Raw genomic sequence first — 13,604 nt, 5'->3', positions numbered from 1 at the left:
CTGCCACTTAGCAGTTGTGAGACCTTGAGCAGACGATAATTATTTCACCTCTCTATGTCTCAGCTCATCCGTCTGAAAGGGTGGCTGTGAAGATTAATGAATGAATCAATACATGTAAAGTGTACAGAGCGAGGCCTGAACGGGGTAAACAGTCTCTGTCAGCTGTTGTCATTATTGTTTGTTATTATTATTATTCCTGCAAGGCTTTGCCTAATTTCTCAGCCAGTACCATCCCCATCTTCCCTGTTTCTCCCTACATGGATGATTCTGTTGCAGGAAGGGGGACCCCTTCCAGGGCCCGAGCGTGAGCTCTTGTCTAACACTCGGAAATGAGTTGTCCAAGGAGACACACGTGCTGACAAAGCAAGAGACTTTTTTAGGAATGGGTGCTGGGTGGAGAGCGGGAGGGTAAGGGAACCCAGGAGAACTGCTCTGCCATGTGGCTTGCAGTCTCGGGTTTTATGGTGATGGGGTTAGTTTCCAGGTTATTTCTGGCCAATCATCTTGCTTGGGCCCTAGTCTGACTCAGGGTCCTGCCTGGTGGCGTGCAAATCTCTCAGCCAAGATGGATTCCAGCAAGAGGACTCTGGGAAGTTGGTCCTCTCCTCCCTCTTTTGGCCCCTCCCGAATTCACCTAGTTAGTTTTCAGTGACAGCACCATGTTCCTTATCAGGACCTTCTGTTGTGAGACAGCTCAGGCAATCGGGGTCTGGCCAAGGCGGGTGGTTTCAGTCAACGGTTCCCTAAACAACTCCAGGCCTTTTCTGTGCTAAGTGCTGCTGGCCTGTTCCAAAAACGTTGTCACTGTTGTCTGCCCTTTCCTCCAGCTTCACCCATGTGATGATGCACTCAGAACCCCGTGCTGGGGCTTCCCTGGTGATGCAGTGGTTAAGAATCTGCCTGCCAATGCAGGGGACATGGGTTCGAGCCCTGGTCCAGGAAGATCCCACATGCCTTGGAGCAACTAAGCCTGTGCGCCACAACTAGTGAGCCCGTGCACCACAACTACTGAAGCCTGTGCGCCTAGACCCCACGCGCCTAGAGCTCGTGCTCTGCAACAAGAGAAGCCACCGCAATGAGAAGCCCGCGCACCGCAACGAAGAGTAGCCCCCGCTCACCGCAACTAGAGAAAGCCTGTGCGCAGCAACAAAGACCCAATGCAGCCGAAAATAAAACAAATAAATAAATAAATATATTTAAAAAAAAGAAAGAACCCCTGTTGACCACAGGTTCCAAGTGCTTAGACATGAGAACAGATAAACAGAGGAAGAAAACCATTTGCCTAAGTAGAGCTTCCTTCCTTCCTCCCCCATAGGGTAGATTAAATTTCTTTTCTTCCAAACGGGAAATATAGATCAAAAGTTAAGCTTGGTCCTCCTGTTTTGTTTGTGGCCCAAGGATAGTCCTTTCCAAGAGCTGTAAAAGTCATTGAGTTCTAGAGAGGCCGGATGGCCTGCTGCACAGTGAGGAAGGCGACATTCCCATGAACAGCAGAGGAGACACGGAGAGGGAAAGGTCACTGTCGAGAAGCAGGATCGAAGAAAGGCCAGGCCACCTGTTCTTACTCCAGAGACCGGGGTCAATGTGGGGAAATAAGATGGCAAAAGGGCTTCCCAGATGCGACAGACTTCAGGGTGTGCGGTCTTTGCCTCAGAGAACAAGGGTCAGGAGAAGAGCAAGACATCTGGAGCATCAAAGTTGACATTAGTGATGTGCTTGCCTCCAAGCCAGCCCGTCTCTGAGAGCCCTGGCCCACTAGTTAGGGGGAGAATTGAGAAGGCAGATTTCAGATGTTTTTACTGAGCCTGCCGAAGCTCTTAGGCTACAAAATAAGGCCTTGTGATAATCGAGTTGGTTGCTGGTTTTCAGCGAGTCTGCTTTAAAAAGTCAAACACAAATCTTCATGCCAGGGTGTCTGATTCTAGGAATTTACCCAAAGGAGATTAATCAAAAATGTGGGCATGGGGGGCTTCCCTGGTGGCGCAGCGGTTGAGAGTCTGCCTGCCGATGCAGGGGACACGGGTTCGTGCCCCGGTCCGGGAAGATCCCACATGCTGCGGAGCGGCTGGGCCCGTGAGCCATGGCTGCTGAGCCTGCGCGTCCGGAGCCTGTGCTCCGCAACGGGAGAGGCCACAGCAGTGAGAGGCCCGCGTACTGCAAAGAAACAAACAAACAAAAACTTCTCAAATCGTGCATTTAAAATAGTTTCTTTGGTGTAAATTATACCTCAGTAAAGTTGGCTAAGAAGTGTGATAGTTAATTTTATGTGTCTACTTGGCTAGGCCACAATACCCAGATATTTGATCAAACACTATTCTAGATGCTTCTGTAGAGGTATTTTTTTTAGATGAGTTTAACATGTAAATTAGACTTTGAATAAAGCAGATTGCCCTCCATAATGTGAGTAGAGCAGATTGCCCTCCATAATGTGAGTAGACCTCATCCAATCAGTTAAAGGCCTTAATAGAAAAACACTGAGGTCCCCAAGGAAGACGGAATTCTGCTAGCAGATGGCCTTTGGACTTGAACTGTGACTCTTCCCTGGGTTTCCAGCCAGCCAGCCTGCCCTGTAGATTTTGGAGTTGCCAAGCCTCTACAATTGCCTGAGCCAATTCCCTAAATTAATCTCTCTCTCACTGCCCCCTTGTCCCGCTCCCGACACACACATACATCCTATTGGTTCTGTTTCTCTGGAGAACCCTGACTAATACAAGAAGAAAAGTAAGCCTGTATGATAACTCTTCCCTGAGAATCTTAGGGCCTTGTTGGGGAACAAAGAACAATATGACCATAGAATTAACTATTAAAATAGTTTCTGTAACTACAAAATCAGTGTGAGATGAATCTTTGCCAAATGACTGAGAGTTATTGTGAGATCTTGGTTGACTGTGGACCTTGAGTTACTCCTATTTGGTTGCAAGATGATGTCAGAATGCATGGCCTGACTTCTGACTTAGGTTTTCAAATGAACCTAAAGTGGTTTTTTGTGGCTGTACCTGAACTGCCATTAAGATAAGCCTCCCAGAGATGACATACAAGCTGCCATGTTAGTAATCCTTGGAGAAATATATGCCCTTTGTCTCTGTGTCGAGGCGTCCCTGCTCTTCTGGGAGAACCAGGCAGTGTAAACATGTCACAAAGAGAACCTTGAAATTGTGTCCCTTTTTTTTTTTTTTGCTGCACTGCTTGGCTGGCGGGATCTTAGTCCCTGACCAGAGATCAAACCCCGGCCACGGCAGTGAAAGCGCCGAGTCCTAACCACTGGACCACCAGGGAACTCCCTAAGTTGTCTCTTCTTTCTGCTTTGACCTTGATCTCTGGGAACTCCTGTGTTGACCTAGCGTATCTGATTCTTTGGAGAAGCTTGCTCGGCCCTGTTTTGTGGCTCTTCCTACAGATACTTGCATTCCTGCAATCGGTTTTTCATCCCCTTCTAACTTGTGTAATATTTATAGTTGTCATTTTCTGACCCTCCACCATGCAGAGTCTCCTGGCTCTGAGATATTTGCAAGTATCATTGGCAAATGAGATTAGGTAACCCCACTTCTGTACTGGCATTTACATTTTACATGATAAGAGTTCCAATTTCACAGAGAAACCTTTCTATTGTGTTTGGTGTGGCACCAAATTTCTTTAGGTAACAGGGAATTTTGCTGGAAATCTTAATGCTAAAAAGTTAAGTTGGGTTCTGAGGACACGAAGGAACTAAAACACTTGAGTGTATGTCACATATTGATAACATGATTTTGCTTACAGGTATTTAACAACGTGGCATATTTAACTACTTTTCCATTGTAGTAAATGTTCCCTTTTAAAATTATCTTGTATCTCACAGGGCAAATCCTACCCCTTCAGGGGCGCATTCCCACCTGTGTGGAATCCAATTGCCTACCTAGATCATAACAACCTTTGGAGGACGATGGATGACATGGGACGAGAGGTAAAGCTTCCTAAAGCTTCTTTGATGACATCTGTATTCTTCATAATAAGTTTAGTACTTAAAAGAAAGAAGGTGAAGCATGTCAACAGTGCCTAGCACATTGTGTAGCACAGTAACTTGCAGTAGAGATTTGTGAGATGAATAAGTGAACTTGTTTCTAACCTCTAAAAGAATGACATGTCCAACAGGCTGCAATTTGCATGCTACTGATGAGGGGGGAGAAGATCTTCTATCATTCAGCTTTCCTGGATGTTTCTAATTTAGAATAGCCTCAGGACATAGCAAGTAAGACTTCTGGGTCTTTGAGTCACCACCATGCCCAAACCTGCAGCTCTTGAGTAAACACACACAGAGCTTGACCTGAAACTCCAGTTTAGACACGATCTGGTACATCTGTCTGATCTTTGTTAATGAGTTGATTTTTTAAAATTATTATTTATTTATTTTTGGCTGTGCCAGGTGTTAGCCGTGGCACGAGGGATCTACGTTGCCACGTGTGGGATCTTCAGTTGTGGCATTTGGGATCTTTTAGTCGCAGCATGAGAAATCTTTAGTTGCGGCATGCGAACTCTTAGTTGCGGCGTGTGGGATCTAGTTCCCTGAGCAGAGATCGAACCCGGGCCCCCTGCAGTGGGAGTGTGGAGTCTTAGCCACTGGACCACCAGGGAAGTCCCAAGGAGTTGAATTTCTGAATTGTTCTTTCTAAATTATAATAGTAACTTAGTAGTTGACATTTGGAAGCAGCCTGATTACAACATAGCCTCCATTTATAGCACAGGAAAGGTTATCAAAAATTAAATATGGGGCTTCCCTGGTCGCGCAGTGGTTGAGAGTCCACCTGTCGATGCAGGGGACACGGGTTCGTGCCCCGGTCCGGGAAGATCCCACATGCCGCGGAGCGGCTGGGCCCGTGAGCCATGGCCGCTGAGCCTGCGCGTCCGGAGCCTGTGCTCCGCAACGGGAGAGGCCACAGCAGTGAGAGGCCCACATACCACAAAAAAAAAAATAAATAAATATGGATAGAGTGAATAGGAAATCTACACAGACAACATGGATTGCGCAGTAAAAAACCACTACTGGGGGAATTTGGAAAACTTGCATTTTCCTTCTTTAAGTTAGAGTTTTGAATACTATTGAAATAGTTATTTAAAATGGAAAATTACATTTGCTTTTCTTCTCTGAATTGTCATCTGAATGTAGATTCCCAGTGATGCCCCATGGAAGGCGCCCCTTGCAGAACAGTGGGACCACATGACGATGAAGGAGCTGCTGGACAAGATCTGCTGGACGGAGTAAGACTCGCCATTAGGCACAGGCATTGACTGTGACTCTCTTTCAGGTTTATTTAGCAATTCCGTTCAGCAGCTATGAAACAAGTAGCTGCTTTGTGTCCATAACCACACCACTGGGCCAGGTGGAGTGCTGAAAAATATTGGAACCATGTCCTGCCCTAAAGATGTCTGTACATCAAACCTACTTCTTTGGAATAGTTTTGCATCACAAAGGTCATATTACCCCCTAAAGTCCTTAGGACAGACCACATTGTGCCACTTCCCTTATTTAGAACAGTTTAAAGATCTCACTTATCAAGCTGTCGATGTAGGGATACTTGTAATACTCCTCACTGGTGGTCAAGTATGGAAAGAGTGCATCAGCACATGCATTTCAAACACCTATGGGATGGAGTGGAATTCTTCAAGGCTTTGAAGAGGAACTTGTAGAGAAGCTCTCTGGGTAATTCACAACTGTCCAGGAAACATGGATGACTGGACTGACTGCTCCCCCATTAGGTAGAAATGTGTAGCATTGAAAGAAAGTGTTCATGAGTCAAGTATTAAATTATGGTTGGCAGAGGTGGGAACTATGCATGAGCTGTGGAAGCTGTATAGACAGACAGCGTGGAAAGGCCTCCCTGCTCTTGGACAGCAGGGAAAAAGGAAAGGATGGTAAGGGTTCCATCTCAAGCACATGGTGAATTTGTGGTAAGCAAAGTAAGAAAATGGCATTGCTATGAGACTGTTTGCCCATGCCAAACAGCATTAGTTGGGAATGTGGCTCTGGGGTTGATGTCTTCATTCTCTAGGCATTGTTGGGGGTGGGGGGGAAGTTGGAGCACTGGCAACTAAAAGTAAAAAGTTGTTAAGGATATCTGAATCTAAGATATAGAAATAACCAAAAGACGTAAAATGTCCATACTTCTTTTCTTCATACATAAATTCAACTTCTTAGAATTTAGCTTAAAGAAGGAGAGAGGAAAGAAGAGAGGGAGAAAGGGAGAGAGAAAGGGAGAGAGGGAGATTCAAAGCATTATTTTTAAAAGGAAAATCTAAATGTCACATAATAGAAGACTGGTTAAATTAATTATGGTTTGCCCAAAAACTGGAATACTCTAAAATCTTTAAAAATCGTGTTGAAGAAGAATATTTAATGGCTTGAAAAAAATCATACTATTAAACAGATAGAAAAGCAGGCTGTCATCAAGTATGTACAGTGTGATATATCATCTCACTTCTAAAAAGAAAACTGTACATTCACTGCAAGCAACCGAGATCCATCAGAATGTTTTTTAACATCTAATATTACAATGCAAACAGTTATCCACGTCATTAAAATTCTTCATCAAACATCATATTCATGGTTGCAGACTATTCCATGGGAAGTGAATACCATAATGTGTTTATTTATTATCATTTGACGTTTTAGTTACTTCGAGTTTTTAATCATTACCGTTATTATTATATAATACTCTATGATGAACATGTGCCTCTCCTATGTCTTCAGCCTTTGAAAGCAACCAATTTTGAAAGAGTAAAACCCTTTTATTGTCACGAAATCAATGCCTATTATTAATTACATCCTTTTTAACACTTATCTGATACTATTTACCACTCTGTTTTAGAATGTAGTTTGTAATACAACTTATTTTGTTTGTAATAAAATTGCAGTATTTACTTTTCAATTTTATATATGAGATTTTCAAAATATAGTGAGTATTTTTTACCTGCATTTGTTTTATAACTCCTGTTATAAAAAGCTTTTAATAAGTTCATTAGGTCTTCTCTCTCCAGAGAGCTTTGAAGCTCATTGAAGATAGGACTAATTATATTTCTTTGGTCTCACAGAGATCTGAGTTTTTCTGCCATAGTCCTTGGCCTAATCCTCCCCTTAGTGAATATTCTAGGCTGTTGGCTGACAAAATAAAGCATTCTGAGACGTTAGGAATATATGAACACAGTAATTTTTAAATTTTTCATAAGCAAGATAAGCATGATATCATTTCCTGGTTTTAAAGGAAGTAATCCCCAGAATATCCAACCTACCGTGGTTCAAACTAAAGCACAATCATACATTCAAAGACTAATGTTGATCGTTCTTTCTGTTATCTTTTATAAAGTGGTTTTCAGAAACAGACTAAATTTATGATGTAGTCACAGCTGTGTAAATACACTTTTTAAAACCTATAACTAGAAAAAGAAATGCACCAAAATGAGTCTAGGGATTATCTTTTGGGAGGCAGAAATGTGGAAGATACTCATTCTCTCATCTTTTTATTTTATGAATTTTCCAAATTTTATATAATATGTGTATATTTTTCATGTAGAAAACATAATAACGTTTATCTTTTAAAGAGTCAACAGGGCAAGGAACACGAAAATATTATTGCACTAGCTTCCTTGGCCTTCCATCCCTCAGATATTTTTTTTCTCATTTCTTTTCTCAGTAAAGCTCCTAGAATAAATCAAATAAAGGATTAGGAATGGCCTGGCCCTCCAGAGACAAATTACTTTTAGATCTCCCTTGATTTCAAACCAGGGTTATTTCTTTCTCACTAAATTGGCAACAGTAACAACTAGAATCACAACTCTATTTTTATATTTAATATTGGTTATCTAGCTAGGGCAACATTAGGTTTTAGTTATTTATGACTCCCTTATACCATCCGAATTCACCTATACAATAAAGAACAAAGAAAACGGGACATCAGGAAGCAGCAAAGGATGTTTTCACTTTGAAGTAATATTTTAAACCAATCTTTGGATATTTGTTTTAGATAGAAACCAAAAATTGCCTCTGCAAAGAAAGCATGAGTCAGCAATTTCCATCCCTTCAGTTATCATGAGGAATCTTGCAAAACTAACTTGAAGTCACTTCAACATATATGGTACACTATTTGCAGGCTTAATGACGGGGACCGTCACAAAAGTGCTACAAGTAACTGGTATGTGTGTTAGGTGTGATTCTACAAACTTCCAGAGTCAAGGTACACTAGGGTAGAGGGGTGTCCCTTGGTTAATATTTGTCCCTTCAAGGTTGTCAACTTAACTGATTTTAAAGCATTTTGAGGTATTAAAAGCATGAAGTTTGAATCAGGTATGATGTGGTTTGCAGTTGTACCATTTAGTGAGCTGTGCACTACATATTATTAACTTCCCTGAGACTCAGTGTTTGGGTTTGTGAACTGGGGAAAAATAATGACTGTCATTTTTGTGACAAATCGATAAGACAATGGGTTTTAAAAACCATGGAGTGTGAAAGAGTTCAATAAATGGAAGACAGTATTATTTATTCCATCCATTGTCAGCACTACCAGGTGGAAAATTCTGCTTCAGGTATAACCAGATTAACAACATGCAAACTTTATGTCAAAGTCAAAAGCGGGATTGGTCCTAATTAAAGATATCCCAGAGTACACATTACTACTGGTGAATTTTAGGATCTGTTAGATTTCACTGGGCTGTCGGAATTGCGTGAGATCATTCACTTTCTGGTGTGGCTTCAGATAGGACATAACCTCTCATTTACCTGCCAACCTCAAGCAAAAGTTCGTCTATCTATACTCTATTAATCACTTTTTCCCCTCATCCATTCTTTGAGCTGGTCTTCCATTAGACAGTAAAATAACTGAATAGATAACTGTGACTAATTCTGTACTTGGTACAGCACCTAGCATATCCTTTGAGCATTATGGATCATTTAAAAATAATGTTTAGGGAGTTTCCTGGTGGCCTAGTGGTTAGGATTCCAGGCTTTCACTGCCGTGGCCTGGGTTTAATCCACTTGGGGAACTGAGATCCCGCAAGGTGTGTGGCATGGCCAAAATAAATAAAGAAAGAAAAGAAAAGTAATGTTTAATTGATATTTCTCATCAACCATGTACTCATTCAGTCATCTAACAAGTAATTTATTAAGTGCTTACTATGTGCCAGTCACTATTTTAGTAAAGAGGATACTATGGTGAGCAAGAAAGTTAAGATCCCTGTCTCACTGATTGATATTCTAGTGGGGGAGACAGCAATAAAAAATAATAAACCAATAATTAAGATAAGACAGTGAAAATAGTTTTAAAGCTACCACACTATGGTACAATGATAGAGAATGCCAGGGTGCTGGGAATATAGAAGCTGGTGCTCATTTTTATAGACATATAAGAGTTCATCTTTCTGAGAGGACGTTAGAATAAGTAGAGAAGGTACAGGATGAGATAGGAAAGGTAGGCATGGGCTAGATCACTTAGGACTTTGGAGGCCATGGTAAAAGATCTGAATCTTATTCTGGTTTTGATAGGATGCCACTGGAAAGTTTTAAGTGAGGGAATGACATGACTTGATTTACACTATAGAAAGAGCACCACGGAGGGGAGGGCAATAAAAAGCTTTTGGCTTCAAGTGTAGTAAATAGATATTCAGTGAGGACAAGTGGAACGAGAGAGACCAGTCTGGAGGAAATAATTCTAATCATCCTGGCAAGAGGTGATGCCAGTTTGGTGGTAATGAAGGTGGAGTGATGTGGTGAGAGACAACAGGACTTCCTGATGGATTGGATGGTGGGAGAGTGATGGAAAGAGAGAAATTAAGGTTGATTTCTGGAGTGTTGGCCTTAGCAAGTGGGTGAATGGTGATGCCTTTTACTGAGATGGGGATGCCTAGGAGAGTAGCTAGTGTGTGGAGAGCAATCATGACAGCATAGCATATGGAATACATGCTGATTCTGAGCTAGGTCTTTTGACTAAGGGGAAAATATGTCTCCTATTCCCCAAGTCTCTGATGTCATGTTTTATAATAGATTCTAGTGACAATTTTCTGCAACTTGCTAAATTGTTCTCCACTTAGCCAAGTTAAGTTTACTGCTTGAATAATTTCCAGAGAATGAAGAAGATGCTCCCTTGCATTTGCCAGCTTTGCTCTTGTTTCTTCCTGAGCAGATCTTCGAAGCAGCTTGCTACTCTCTTTGTGAACCTGTGTGTCACCGCAGAGACCCATGAGGTCTCCGCTCTCTGGTTCCTGTGGTATGTGAAGCAGTGTGGGGGCAGTGCCAGGATCATCTCAACAACCAATGGAGGGCAGGTACCCATTCATACCCCGACCGTTGAAACAGAAAACCACCACTGCCTAAAAAAGATTGGCATCATCCTTCAGTCATGAAAGGATGGAACAGGAGGCAGGCTTGTGGCTTTTAGAGCTTAATCATAGCAGCTCAAAGTGACTTTTGAAAGGGACAGTCTGTTGTTAAGTACCCAGTGTGACAACCCAGTGGCCAATGTCATTTTAAAATTAGGCTTGTCTCCTTTTTTTATGTACTTTGCAACTTTCAATTTGGATATACATCCGATGATTATTTGGTAAGTTTGTAAGAGACCAGCTGATGAACATAACTTGAGTACTTCTTGGAAAGCTGAACAAAAAACGTCAGAAACGTGTTTTCAGTTTAAAACACAAGCACCACATGGAATTCATTCATTCATTCATTCATTCAGTGCCTATTTCCTGAACCCCAGCCTTGTATAATGCGCTGTGCTGGGCACAGTAGGAAATGGATTCGAGTTCTTAGCTAATCTCCTCGACAGTCATTTTCCTTTCCTTCCCTTCCTCTTCTTGCCCCCTCCTCCACCTCATCACCCTCTTTCTTCTCCTTCTCCCCTTCCCTTCTCTTTCCCCTTCTCCGTGACCTTCTTCCTAGACCTATTTGAAATAGTCTTTTTAAAAATTAACTGAACTGGAAATTTAGGAGAAGACAGTCAGCTCAACTGTGGGCATGATCACGCAGAACATTTGGAAGCTTTTGCAGGTGGATGCGGTGAGGTGAAATGGCCTCGGTGGCCACAGAAACAGCAGGTACCTGACCCAGGGTGAGACAGACTGTAACAGGGAGTAAGCTGGCCTGGGGATGGGTGGGTCAGCAAGATTCTGAGACTGAGTAACAAGGAAACAGGAAACAGGCCTAGGTGTGCTCAGGCAAGTGGTAGCCTAGCAACTCAACCAAAGGATGCAGGTAGGACACAGAGCAGGGGTCTCGGCCAGGCAGGTGGGACATGAGAGTCAGGCTGAGGATGTCCAGCTGAGTTTGGAGTCTGGGAGTCCATCAGAACAGAGCCCGGAAGGCTCGAAAACGTGTAAGTTTGTTGAAAGCCAGCAATCATTGGTTAGAAAACAATGGTGAAAGACACCACCCACAACGGCAGCATGAAATTGTATATCTCACACAGTAAAGATATGTGAGGAAAACTAGCAACTTAGCGATTTATATCCATTCCTATATTTCCTACCCACCTCTTGGGTCCTTTTTTCTTTCCAGGAGAGGAAATTTGTGGGTGGATCTGGTCAAGTGAGTGAGCGGATAATGGACCTCCTTGGGGACCGAGTGAAGCTGGAGAGACCTGTGATCCACATTGACCAGACAGGAGAAAATGTCCTTGTGGAGACCCTAAACCACGAGATGTACGAGGTAACCAAGAGCCTTAAACCAGGGAGAAGAGACAAAGAGTCCCATAGATAATCAGAGCTTAAATAAAGCGAAGAATATTCTAGACTTCGTAGACAATGCCTTTGCCCAAAGCAAAAAAGCTACCTCTATCTGAAAGAAAGGAAAACAGAACCATAATATTTGGGGGTGAGGGGGTAGATTTACAAAACACATATTATCAACCCTCTGTATTGGGCTCCTACATAATTAGAAAATCAAAGAAAATATTTATTTGATAAATATCAAGTGCCTCCTATGTGCCAGGCATTATTGTAGGAGTTGGGAACATAGCAGTGAACAAAACAGATAAAATTGTCTGCCTTCATGTGGCTTACATTCTAGTAAAGGAGAAAAGTTATAATCAGATATATAAAATATAGACTATGCCAAATAGTAATGAGTACTGTGGAAAAAACCAAGCAGGGAAGGCAGAGAGGGTGTGCCAGAAGGTGAGGTGGGACGACTGGTCATGCAATTTTAAATAGGTCATCAAGGAAGGCCTCACTCAGAAGGTGATGTTTGAGCACAGAACCCAAGGAGATGAGGGATTGAGCCAGGTGGCTCTCTGGGGAATAGTTTTTCAGGTAGACTGAAACAGCCAGTGCAAAGGCCCTGAGGTAAGAGCAAGCCTGGCATGTTGAAGTAACAGCAAGGTAGTCAAAATGATGGAATTAAGAGGATTGAGGGGAAGAGTAACAGAAGATGAGATCAGAGATGTGACAGGGGCTCCTTTCATGTATGACCTTGAAAGTGACTGTAGGGAACTTAGCTTTGACTCCAAGTGCGATGGGAAGTCATTGGAGGTTTTGAGCTAGGGAGCAACAAGAGTTCATTTTGATTCTAACAAGTTTGATTCTTCTAGTTTCTCTTTTAAGAAGAGATTGAGTGGGGGATGAGGGTAAATGGGGGAGAAACATTAGAAAAAGAGCAAAAACAGCCCACCAGCAATGTTTAACCACGCCGTTTTTCTTCCAGGCTAAGTATGTGGTTAGCGCTATTCCTCCTGTTCTGGGCATGAAGATTCATTTCAATCCCCCTCTGCCAATGATGAGAAACCAGCTGATCACTCGTGTGCCTTTGGGTTCAGTCATCAAGTGCATAGTTTATTATAAAGAGCCCTTCTGGAGGAATAAGAGTGAGTACTTTTCTTTGCTTAAAAGGTCCAAGAAACTTGGTGCAAAGTCACACATTTGCGTGTAACTGTTTTTCTTAGAATTTGGACGTAAAACATTCATCCAGGTTCTAAGGTCAGTTCCATCGAGTAAAGTACATTGGCACACACTCATGCAATTAAGTTCCCTTAGAATATGATCAACTCTTTTCATAATTCAGTATAAAGTTTACTAATCCTTTCACAAAATCTTGTGAAAATAGGTTATTAACATTTTCTGATACAGGTTTTTAAAGTATGAGTTTATAGAGCCGTTCACAAAGGTGGGGATTCTGAAAATTTCCAGGCAATTTCTCACTAGTGTCAAGATTCTACTATATGAAATTAAATTCATTTATGCATTCATATATATTCAATAAGTGTGTGGCTCTACTGGATAGAACATTACAGGGATGCCCACTAAAGTACTAGATTCTGCAACGATGGAAATGTTCCAGAGTGGCTCTGTCCAGGACAGCAGCCACTAGCCACGTGTGTGGGTATCAAACACTTGAAATGTAGCTAGTGAGACTGAGGACCTGAATTTTTCAATTTTATTTCATTTTAATTGCTTTAAAGTCAAATATAAAAAGCCACGCATGGCTATTTCATTTTAATAGCTTTAAATTCCAATGTAAAAATGCCACGCATGGCTACTATATTGGACGGCACAATGCTAGAGGCTTATCACATTGACTCTCATCACAGCTCCTTTTCTTCCAAGAGGAGTCCACGTAAGAACCGTCAGTACCTGGGACTGAGGGCAAAGGGAAG

The 13,604-nt window shown here is 42.2% G+C and overlaps 1 protein-coding gene across 1 annotated transcript in view; it reads left to right on the top strand.

The window, feature by feature from the left end:
- MAOB (monoamine oxidase B) overlaps positions 1–13,604 on the top strand; it is a gene marked incomplete at its 3' end in the record, with an annotated part of 102,085 nt that overhangs the window by 68,519 nt on the left and 19,962 nt on the right. Inside the window, exons 4-8 of the mRNA XM_079727917.1 lie at positions 3,836–3,940; positions 5,141–5,232; positions 10,143–10,284; positions 11,513–11,662; positions 12,656–12,815. Coding sequence (XP_079584043.1) covers positions 3,836–3,940; positions 5,141–5,232; positions 10,143–10,284; positions 11,513–11,662; positions 12,656–12,815 — 649 coding nt within the window. The remainder of the gene's footprint in view (positions 1–3,835; positions 3,941–5,140; positions 5,233–10,142; positions 10,285–11,512; positions 11,663–12,655; positions 12,816–13,604) is intronic.

The sequence above is a fragment of the Hyperoodon ampullatus genome (genome assembly GCF_949752795.1).
Source record: "Hyperoodon ampullatus genome assembly, chromosome: X".
Taxonomy (NCBI): Eukaryota; Metazoa; Chordata; class Mammalia; order Artiodactyla; family Ziphiidae; genus Hyperoodon; species Hyperoodon ampullatus.
Note: the sequence above shows the minus strand (reverse complement) of the source record. Positions and strands in the feature narration are given on the sequence as shown.